This window comes from Oryza brachyantha, chromosome 5, assembly GCF_000231095.2.
Source record: "Oryza brachyantha chromosome 5, ObraRS2, whole genome shotgun sequence".
In the NCBI taxonomy this organism is placed as follows: domain Eukaryota; kingdom Viridiplantae; phylum Streptophyta; class Magnoliopsida; order Poales; family Poaceae; genus Oryza; species Oryza brachyantha.
Genome location: NC_023167.2, coordinates 15,705,440 through 15,717,220, shown reverse-complemented (window position 1 = coordinate 15,717,220; position 11,781 = coordinate 15,705,440). Strand labels below are relative to the sequence as shown.

The following is an 11,781-nucleotide window of genomic DNA, read 5'->3' as shown; positions in this document are numbered from 1 at the left end:
TAAGTAACAACACCAAATTTGCTTCTACTTTGAGTTTTTCTTATATAAGTAAGACACGCACTTATCTCAGCCAAACTCCGAGGGTAGGAAATTTACATGCATTTTGGAGGATTGGATTCCTGTAGAAAAAAAATCAATTTCTCGAGTAAATTCCGTTCAAATTCTTATATTGATCTAATTTATAGGAATTTTGGAGGAAATATTATAATGAGTTTATACATCGTGTATTTTAAGTTTATGCGTTTTCCTGCGTCATCTAAACGGCATTTTTAGATTATTAGCGTGTTTGTTAGGAATTTAATGGACATGACCATTTATTAGTTTTCACAAAACAGTCTTCGAAAGGAGCCCATAATCTACTTTGTGTTCCAAAGTTGAATTCGGAGGTACTTTCCAAAGTTGAATTCAAAAGACCATACCAAGCTATTACCTCCGTCTCATATTAAGTTTATTTTTTAGTTTTTAGCTACAATATTGTGACTTTTTATCTTATTTAAAATTGTTTTGTGATTAATATTTTTGTTCTTACTGGATGGTAAAACATAAATAGTATTTTATGTATGACTATTTTTTTAAGTTTTTTATAAAATTTTTAAATAAGACGAATGATCAAACGTTTAGACACATAAATTAAAAAATAAAGTTATTATGGATAGTGATAGGAGATCGATGTACTTATAGTTCAGTAGTTAACTAGTTATAGTACATACATGTACTGATGTACAGAACAACATCGCGATCTCCACTCCACTTTGGTGATTTTAACTGAGCAACCAACATGTTTTTATTAGTGCCATAAATTTGAAAGTTGAAACGAAAGGACACCAGATCGTCGGCGTCCCAATCAAACGGCCGATCACTCAACCACAGGCCTATAGCACAAGAGAATGGCACAACAATTTCCTCCAAGAAACCATCCTTTTCCACGGTTTCTGAAGTTTGATTTTGCCTTTTGCTCTGCTCTGTTGCTTTCAGAGAGGAACAGGCTACAGATTGTTCAGACACCTCAACTCAACAAAATGAATTAGATTCTTCTCACTGAAAAATGCATGTACTTTTGTACTGTGTATCATCATGTTAATTAATAATTATAGTTTGCAAATTGTTTTGATAAGCCATGGTCCATGGATGTATGCTGGTAAATGGTAGTAATTTTCTCTTCTGTATGTGTGTGTGTGATTTTTTCAGTTCATGTATTGTACTAGCTGTTGGTGTGTACAGAAGCCAAGCTATTCTCTGAGGGCTATGCATTGGGTGCAGCTGGTGTGCGAGGTTGCGTCGTGGCGGCGCGGCGGATGCGGAGGCGGAGGCCGAACTCCGGCTCGATGATGAGCCGGAACGCCGGGGAGTGGATGTACTCCGGCGAGAGGGTGAAGGCGAATCGGGCGAGGACGACGGCGACGAGCGTCTTGACCTCGACGAGGGCGAGGTTCTGGCCGAGGCAGGTGCGCGCGCCGAGGCCGAACGGCATGAACGACGCCTGCGGGTGCTTGCAGGCGGCCGCGACGCCGCCGCGGAAGCGGGACGGGTCGAACAGCCTCGCCGTGGGGCCCCAGGCGGCGGCGTCGTGGTGCATGGTGGAGACCGGCACGAAGAGGTAGGTGCCCTTGGGGGCGAGCAGCCGCCCCAGCTGCATGTCGCGGAACGTCTCCCGCACCACGAACGACGACGGCGGGAACAGCCGCAGCGTCTCCTGCACCACCATGCCGACCGTCCGCATCCGGGACACCATGTCGAAGTCCGGCGCGGCGGCGCGGCCGGCGCCGCCGCAGACCTCGAGCACCTCGGCGCGCGCGCGGTCCTGCCACTCCGGGTGCGCCGCGAGCAGCATGAGGCACCAGGTCGCCGTGACCGCGCTCGTCTCGTGCCCGGCGAAGTAGATGTTCTTGCAGTTGTCCACCACGAAGTCGTCCGGCCGCGGCTGCTCGCCGCTGTTCTCGATGATGGACCCGAGGAAGTCGCGCTCCGGCGGCGTCTTCCCGCCGTGCTCCCTCGCCGCCGCGGCCGCGTCCCTCCGCTCCCTGACCAGCTCCATGATCAGCGACCGGATCTCCCCCGTGAGCCGCCATATCCTCCGGTTCTTCACCGTCGGCAGGTGCCTCAGCGACGGTATGCTGAAGATGACGCTGGTCTCCGACATGAGGCCGGAGAGCTCCCGGAGGCGGAGGAAGATCTCCCTCCCCCTCGAGTAGTCGCTCCCAAAGCATGCCCTGGATATCACGTCGAAGGAGAAGCTCCGGAGGTCGCCATCCACGACGACCTCCGCCGCGCCTCCCCCGGCCGTGGCCGCGCCGTCGACCCTCGCCTCCCACGTCGCTACCAGCGGCTGGGCGGCGTCGACCATGATCTGGACCATGCTCCTGACGCGGGCCATGTAGAACTCCGGCGCGATGACCCTGCGCTGCCGCGCCCAGCACGCGCCATTGGCCTTGAGCACGCCGCCGCCGAAGAGCGGCTCCTGGCCCTTCTGCAGGTACTTGGGCTTTCCCATGTCCAGCGACACGCACCGCCCGATCTCGCCGATGAGCTCCGGGTCCGTCACGTACAGCGCCGGCCGCCGCCGCAGCCAGTACAGGTACGTCTCACCTGCACACCACCAAGCGACTCTTAAGATTTTTGAAATCGATCTCTGGGCCAAGGTTTCGTGGGCCCAATTCGTTGCTTAGGCCGGCCCATGTGGCCCGATCAAAAAATTCAACTGGCCTAAAGCCCTTGACAAATGGGCGAGCCTTGGTATTATATCATGATTCTACTTGAAGTATTAGAAGATCCACAAGAATATATATCAAGATTAGAGTAGAATCCAATTGAGCTTATGCTCTTATAAACTAATAAAATTTAAAATTTTAACCTTAAATGTGGAGTTGATTTTAGGGTTTTTTCATCGTAGTATATTTTTAGCCTCGATTTTTAGATCGCTAAACACACGTGTGTATATATATATATAATAGTTTTATTTATAACTTTTTTGGTAAATGACTTTGGCTTTTTCAGACGATCATCCACTTGATATTATGTCTAAGATTCTACTTGCAGTATTAAAAGAACCCACATGAATATATCAAGATTAGAGTAGAATCCAATTGAGCTTAAAGGCTTGATGCATGTTTCTGTGATCTAAGCACATGTAGACATGCGAATACGTGATATGTGTGCAATTGCACGGTATCTCCGAGGGTATAGGGCAACCCATTGACCGGCCTTAACAAAAAATTCCAGTCAATGCTGGTAAAGAATCAGTAGAATCCTTAGCAAGATTATTCTCCCAACCTCCAGGAAAGAGGAGAATATTCTCCGGAATCAGTGGTATTACCAGTGCAGTTAGTAGTAGTTTATAGATCCCAATCTACCGGGGTGTTTAGATGGGGCTAAACTTTTTAGCCCCATGTCACATCGGATGTTTGGACACTAATTTAAAGTATTAAACACAGACTAATAAAAAACTAATTTCATAAATGAGTGGTAATCCGTGAGACAAATTTTTTAAGCCTAATTAATCTATAATTAGAGCATGTTCACTGTAGCATCATATAGGCTAACCATGGATTAATTAGACTTAACAGATTCATCTCGCGAATTAGTCCAAGACTATAGATGAATTTGATTAATAGTCTACGTTTACTATTTTATAATAAGCGTTCAAACATTTGATGAGACAAGGGACTAAAAATAAGTCCCTTGTCCCAAACACCACCTACGAGTAGCTAGAGTCTTGGCCAAGGAATAAACTAGCTGCAATTTCTGAAACCGACGCCTTGAGTTTTTTACTTTGGTTCGTTTCGAAATATAAAATTTATAATATTTAAATTTTATGTTATAATATAATTATGTAAATATTTATGCACTGTTTTTATAATTCTAATTATTTTAATGATTATATAACCAATCAGATGTTTAGAAATGAAATCTAACCGATTCAAAATTCAAACCAAAATGAGTCAGAGGGAATCGTTTGACATATCATTTATTTATGCTAACGAACTACTCCCTCCGTTTCACACCGTACGACTTTCTAGTATTGCATAGATTCATATGCACGTTAATGAATCTAGATATATAAATATAAATTATATACATTCATTAATAAATGAATTTTGATAAAGTAAAAAGTCTTAAATATGAAATGGAGACCGTACATGTTTATATTTTAGACAAAGCAAAGATGAATGGCCAGTATGTCACACTGTATTACTAGTGCCTGATCGAGTTTGAAAATTCCGATGAAAATATGCCCTGTAGATAACTCTTCAAGGTACAGACAGTAACCGTGTTGACCAAATGCAGGATTAACTCTTCGCGCACGTCGCGCCACGTCGGCCTCTGACGTGGCCGGTGAAAAAACGTGCGCGTGTACGTACGTAGGGTGGTACGTTTTCTCTAAGCTATTTTGCTTAGGGTTTTATCCGTTCGTTTTTGTTTTGCTTATAACCTGTACTTGAAATTAGAACTTTAGTCAATTTTGATTTTTTTATCATAATTTATTATAAAATAAATATATAAAATTATTATAATTTCTTTTCAATTGTACCTATCGGTTTGATTTTTTTTTTGCATTGAAAAACTAAACAATGATCCTCTGGCTCACGCGAGCCGGAGTACGTGAAAACGACGGCGTGGTATATGTATCATCACACACGTGTCAACGTCGACGTCGACGTGGACGTGCGTGCGACCGTGTGCATGTGTTCGCCTGCGTACGTTTTTGCTGATCGATGACATGTCGTCGTCGTCGCCGATGATCGATGGTTCCTCGCGCAGCTGGGTGGTGGCTAGCTTAGCCGTCCAAATCATTGACTTGTGGTACAACTCTCTGTGTGCATGTCCACTACGAAAATAATTGTATACACATTTTATTATGACTTGCTTTTTATATCTTTTTAATTGGAATGGATGGGTAGTTTGGTATAATTGTTTCTTAGAAATAATTAGTACTGCTAAAGTATATATTGTGAGTGTCTGACTGTCTGGCCCCTATCTTAATTATGATGTTCCTACCTTTTATTTGGAAATTGTGTTCCTACTCAGTTTAGTTTGTGAGTTATTTATGAGATATAGTATCAAATGATGATCTTAGTATGGTTGAATAAAACACAATATAATTTTGTTTTAATTGGATCAAAGATACCTCTTAAAGAAAGAAAACATATAGGATGCGTAGACTGCCTATGCATGTAAGTTGTATCAGAAATTGATATAGCAGTAAGGGTTAAATAACTCATATGTTATACCACACTGTTTAAATATATGATCCTTAATTTGACTTTTGGATATGATGTTTGACAACTCGTATTATTCAACTTTTTAAAGTACTATTAATTTACTATAACTTGTTTTATCACTTTAAACATAATATATATTTTCAATATTAATTTGCACTATTTTCTAATAATGTGAATGGTCAATCGTGTTAGGTGTGTTTAGAGGCTAAAAACATCATACAAGTAGTATAATAAATAAAGTTAAAAAAAACTTCCATTTCTAAGATTTTAATAGATAGTCACGTCATCTCAATTCTACAACGTAGATTAATGCGTCGGTTTTGAGAAATCCAACAAAACCATACAAAATGGGTTGGTTAATCATGCATGGTACCATTCCATGATTGTGGTCAGATGACCTTATTGTTAATGATTCTCAAGAATATGTTTTTTTTGAAGCAAAAAGATACTAGTGACGACGAAATAATTGAAGCCAGTGTAATACTGTGCCCCTTTTTGAGCTAGCCAGGTTGCTGCCAATTATCATGCTAGTAGCACAGCTGGACATTGCACCTTTGCCAACTAGGCAACCACCATGACAACCATCAAGCTAGCATGTGTGCGTGAGCCTAGCTATCACCATCCACCGTACATGTTGCTAGGGGTATCTAGTTGTACGGCTCAGATCAACAACCGGCTGGACAAAAGAAAGACAAGAACATTCATGCATATATTCATCTACTTTAACTTTATGTTTTATTCAGACACGATAGCGACTTATGTCACTCATATAATTTGAACAACGATTTTACTGTTGTTAATAAAATGTCAACGTATACCAAAATTATATCTTAGGTACCAAATTTTACATTGAAGATGTTGACGTACATTTTCAAGTACCATATTAATATTAATATGAACTATAATTCATATAGTCACAAACTTCTCTTTGTTGAAATTTTTGTTCAAATGGATCACTGTACCATCTGCCACTATACGACCAAGCATGGCTAAGTTTAACATACAAACACATGAAGGGAAAAAACACCCATCTCTGCACTGTTCATAGCAACACCGATTTCTTAATTCCTATCTCAATATATTCTTAAATCAAATCCATACCTACCTGCATGTTTGCAATGTGATATATATTCAATTTTTATGCTAGTTTTTTTAGTTAACCATATAGAATGCAGGGAGTATGCAGGAACTAGCGGATCTATCCAACAAGGTTACAGGGGTTTAGATAAAGTTTCAGCCTCTCTTCTTATTTATCTTTACCATAAAACTTTAAGTGAGGGTGGTCTTTGTGGGGCTCTACTGACTTTAATGAGGGTAGCAGGGGCTCGAGCCTCCGCCGGCCTCATGCTAGATCCATAGAGTGTGGGCTGTACTTTTTCATTGGTGCATGTGTACCTATGCATGCGCACATCACCATGTGGAATCCTTGTAGGAGAGACTATGCCCAAGGAAAACAAAATAAAATATTGCAGTCCCCACGTCCTTTAAAGGAGCAAGAGGTGGGGAAAATGCATGCATGCATGCATGGTTGGTGGTGTGTGCGCATGGTACGTACTACACAAAAGTGTACAGTGTCATGCATGCATGATCATATCGATCGATCATGGATAGCTTCGTTCCCTCTACTAGCAATCTATACATATATCTCGAAATGGGCGATATGTTGCTGTCATGGTCGACGTGCCTAGCTAGATAGGGTATTGGCCGATCTAGAAAAAAATAGTAGGAGGGTTGGATGAAAGATAAGTAAAGACCCATGAACGAATGTTTACTTCTAGCCCTTTTTTCTTTACTAATTCCAAAAATTTTGTAGGGGGCTACGGGAGGCTACAATGGCAACGACTGGGTAGGGAGGCTAAAGTCCCTCTAACCCTGTGGTAAATCCGCCCCTGAGCTAGACTTAAGAGTAACAGCCTATCTCAATGGCACTGAAGGAGATCAATAGGCATGCAACATGTGAAATGGTGGATTACCTACTTAATTAGCTTAATTATAAGCGGGCTGGTGGGCTAGAGTAAAGTATAATACTACATCGTCCTTAAATTTAATGAATTTCGGGAATGAATTTGGAGAGTTGCTTGTCCAGAGATTTATTCCTATAATCACTTCCATTATAGGACTGTGCGAGCAGTTTGGTTTAGAGCGTGGGGGCGCCGGGGTACTTACGACGATGGACGAAGTACGGCCGTTGGGGCTGGCCCGATAAATTAATTGAAGTCGTTAATTAATGTTGATGATCACATCGATCTATATTAATCATATCGACTGTTCTTCTTTCGTTCATTGTTACGGTTTTTTTATTGATTTCTTTAATTATTTTTCGATAGATAATTAGTCATAGGCTAGTATATAGTTATTACATTTGTTATATATTATAAGATTTTCTGCTTTTATCCAGATTCATATGTGTTCTAGTGAATATTGAATGTAGACATATATACTAAACATATATATTGATATATGAATGTGTGTTAAACAAATCTAAAAGTTCTTATAATATAAAACAGAGGGAGGAACTATCATAGAAGTTGGGAGTTTTGTCACATCACATAAATCACTTTCTGTTTATTTGTACGATATTCGTTTGAATGTGTGCATTCGATCGTGAAGCAAAGGCCGGGACCATGAATCGTGGGGGGGGGGGGGGGGGGGGCAAAAGGAAAAAAAACATCAAAGTTATCTACTGCCACGATATGCATTCATATATATATATATATATATATATATATATATATATATATATATATATATATATATATATATATGCATGATTAAATGTAGAATAGTTATTTTGGATTTCTTATATGTTGTCCTAATTAATTAATGGCCTGGAAGATTCTTGACGACGAAGCAATGACATTACAAATTAAATCGTCCATGTTGGTAGAAAATGTAGTTTATGACTAATAAGTACTGGGCCTGGAAGATCAGTTTAACTATTCGATTCTGGCTTGGTCAAACCGGCCTTTACTTAAACTAGGAGGGGAACGTGTACCGGAAGATAAACAATAGCAAACGATTAGATGTTCCAGTAAATTAATTAATGTTGTCATGTCGATCCTACGTGCGATGCATCATTACATGATCTAGTGGCCGTCCTCCAATTATTGGTGTTTCTTAGATGGTTAAACAGCAGCCATTTTTGACATAAAAGATGAGACTAGCATGTACTCGCTTAGATTAGAAAAACCAGAGAAACTATAGGGTTTTTATTTGTACTTTATTTAGAATGGATAAAAAACTATGGTGGATCTTAATAAATAAGTAATAAATAGGGTGGGATGACAGGTGATAAAACAGAAAATATTTTATGAAAAGTACTTGATGGGATAACGATAACTAGTATTATGAATATAGTCCAAAATAATGCTTATATTATGAGATAAGATGTAAATTATATGAATACTTATATTTTAGAATAGAGAGGTATCATTTATGTTAGGCAAGTACTCAGATCTTTGATTGGAGCGATTAATTATTTAGCTAATTAAGTACATATGTTAATGAATTTATTAGAAAAATGTATCCATGATCACATTGATCATTATTTCTATCTCCATTTCACTCATACATGCATATAGACAACACAATTAATACAGTGTTAAATTCATTCTAAGATTAATTAACTAAGCCCGACATACTGATCTCGATTGCTTGCAGAAATGGCCAAGGATCGGCGAGATCGAGCTGATGTGAATACGTGATCACGAGGGTTTTGAGCTTTGGTCGGCGTGCTCGGACAGCTAATGGCAACATGCATGGCCGTTTCGGGAAAGCCTAACTGACCGGCCGGCTTAATTAGCTTAGTCAGGTCAAATGCTAATCACACTTAATTATATGGGTGATTAGCACATGATGACCACAATAATTATTCAGCTTTGCACGTCGAGGCCACCGATCAAAAAGGGAGGGAAAAAAGAAGAAGAAGAAGAAGCAGCTCACTGCCCACAGCAATGCATTCTGTGGGTCGGCCTCAGAAAATATTTGTTTGGAAGAGTAGCAAATATTATTACTAGCTAGCTCTGGCTTAAGATAACTATTGATGGAATGTTTTGTAATAATCCACAAAAGCGATGTATTAATTGGTTCCATGACTTAGCTCTCCATGAGTTGTATTGTATTCACAATCGTTTTTATTTTTGTTGCGTCCATAATAGGTACTTATCAATTTTGGTTTTTATCTATATATAACACTTACTTTTGTTGGCTTTGGCTGGGCATACTTTGATCAACACTATTAACAAAATCAGGCAATTATATATATTACGCTTAAAATAAGTATATCCATTTTAAAATATATATTTTATTATTTTATTTTTACACAATCTCCACCCTTATATTTAACCATTAATTGTTTTATAACATGTATTATCAACAACTCTCAAAATCAGCATGATGAGAAAAATATTTTCAAATACGAATATAACTCTGTGCACGAAACAAAAACACATATCATTTTCGCTTTAATTATTAGTCAAAGTTCTTAAATACTGGCTACACGAAAAATAAATTAAAACATTTATATTTTATAAAACATGGATAGTACTTCACCAGCTATTCACTTTCATGACTCTTCATCATAATGAACAGTGAAAAACATATTAGCCAAAGTCAAAAAAACCGATAAATTTATTAACGTACGGACGGAGAGAACAATTATTAATGACATAGAGTCGTACTACACAGCTAGCTAATTACTAATTAATCAAGCTGCTGGTGAAAGAGGAGAAGAAGAGGCAAGGCGTCATGCAGTCATACGTCCATGCTAGCTAGCTCTAGGTCAAAAATGGCGGGGTCCCCGGCAAAACAACGGTATTTTGCGAGCCTACTCACCTCAGCAATTAATACACACGCATTAATCGATCATATGCAGTGCAGTTTAGTACTAGTAAAACCCAAAATGTCGCCTCCATCACCGGCCAGAGAGAGACAGAGAGATTAAGAAGAAGAAGAAAGCCTAGTCATTATTGGTAATACGTCGCCGCCAGGGTGCAGACGTATATGAATTAGCATATACCTCTATATATCATACCAAGGCAGATGGATTATTCCCATAAAAAATATTTTGGTTAATCGAACCATACAAGAAAATTGATTGTTTAAATTGAAAATGTTCAGGTGTGGTGTGTATGAAATTTCTGTGAATCCAACTGTCTTTAAAATATTTTTAAAATCCATCCCAATAGATTTAGTATTTACTTATATATATATATATATATAAGTGAGGGAGTAGTATACATATATGTTATACACACTGCCGTTAATTAATTAATAATCAATAATCCGTAGCTTAATGATGCAGGACAGTTGACTGCAGAGAGCACCGAGCAGTTCCCAACCACAGTTTCCATCCTGCATTAAATTTGTTTCCTCTCTCTCTCTCTCTCTCTCTCTAGTATTTTCTTGTTTGCCCCCCTCTCTGGCTGATGCTGACTTGATTGACAACCCAACCTCTCTCACTATTAGGGACAGTATTAATTATTCTTTCCACACTGTTCTTTTGATATTGAGAGCTCTTGACATTTTAGCAGCTAAGATTTTTATTTATACTCCTAGTCAACTTGCTACTAGGGCAGCCTATAGTAGCTAATTAAGCTTAGCTTGCTGCAAATTTCTTGGATCACTTAGAGAGAATTTGTATTTTTCCAATTAAATTTTATTGCCAGCCTATTATTATATACTATATTGATTTATGGATAGAAGGTGCAAAAACAACCTAATTAATTGAGAGCTTTGCATGAATTAACAATTACGAGGATTGGATTAATTAAGCAAACATGAGCATAGTAGTAATTAACAAGCAAATTAAGCATCACGCGTCATGAAAATTAATCGGGGTAGGAGGCGTGTGTACACGTACCGTAGGCTTTCCTCCACTTGTGGAAGTAGGGGAAGATCCTGGTGCAGTAGTCGTCGAAGCCGTCCTTCTCGAAGTCCCGGCCGGCGACGACGACGCCGCCGCCGCCGCCGGCTGCCTCCTCCCCATCCGCCGCGGCCGCCGCGGCGGCCACCCTCGCCTTCATCTCCGGGAGGTTCCCCGCCAGGAACGACGACGGCGGCGGGCCGTCGATCCCCTGCCTCCGGAACACCTCCGCGACGCGGCGCGGCGTCGCCAGCCACGCCGTAATGCAGTGGCCGACGATCACCGCCGCCGCCGCCGCGCCCAGCCCCGCCGCCACGAGCGGCAGCGCCGCCCATACCCCCTCCATGGCCGCCGCCGCCATCGCCATCGCCATGGCCAAGCCCTCCTCTCTCCCTCTCTCTCTCTCTTCTCCAAGAGATAGATTAATTTAGCTAAGCTAGCTAGCTTAGCATGAAGCTTTTTGTTTTTTTTTTTTGTGATCTCTTCTCGATGGATTGCTCACTTCGACCTCGTCTTCCTCTTGCGGCTTTATATAGACGAGGTTCCACCTGGCAGAGTCGCGTCGTCTCGATGATGTGTTTAGGAAGAAAAAATCGTGGTTAATTAATTAATTAATTGATTGATTAGTGGAATTGGGCCAAACGGGACGCATACACACTACAGTGCGGTGTGCTGCGTGCAAACCAACCGCGAGAGGTT

At 40.6% G+C, this 11,781-nt stretch overlaps 1 protein-coding gene across 1 annotated transcript; it reads right to left on the bottom strand.

Moving 5' to 3' along the window:
* Nucleotides 1–1,055: 1,055 nt before the first annotated feature.
* LOC102702567 (cytochrome P450 714D1-like) lies at nucleotides 1,056–11,488 on the bottom strand. The gene is made up of 2 exons (XM_040524704.1): nucleotides 11,080–11,488; nucleotides 1,056–2,586 (listed from the first exon to the last, which is right to left on the bottom strand). The coding sequence occupies exons 1-2, from the start codon at nucleotides 11,453–11,455 to the stop codon at nucleotides 1,244–1,246; spliced, it is 1,719 nt and encodes a 572-aa protein (XP_040380638.1). The 5' UTR covers nucleotides 11,456–11,488; the 3' UTR covers nucleotides 1,056–1,243.
* Nucleotides 11,489–11,781: the final 293 nt, after the last annotated feature.

What these genes read in the sequence shown, in the direction of transcription:
- LOC102702567 (XM_040524704.1), bottom strand. Translation starts at nt 11,455, where the DNA reads ATGGCGATGGCGATGGCGGCGGCGGCCATGGAGGGGGTATGGGCGGCG. An exon ending in CAAGTGGAGGAAAGCCTACG is followed by an intron (nt 2,587 to 11,079) that starts GTACGTGTACAC and finishes GGTGGTGTGCAG; the next exon opens with GTGAGACGTACCTGTACTGG.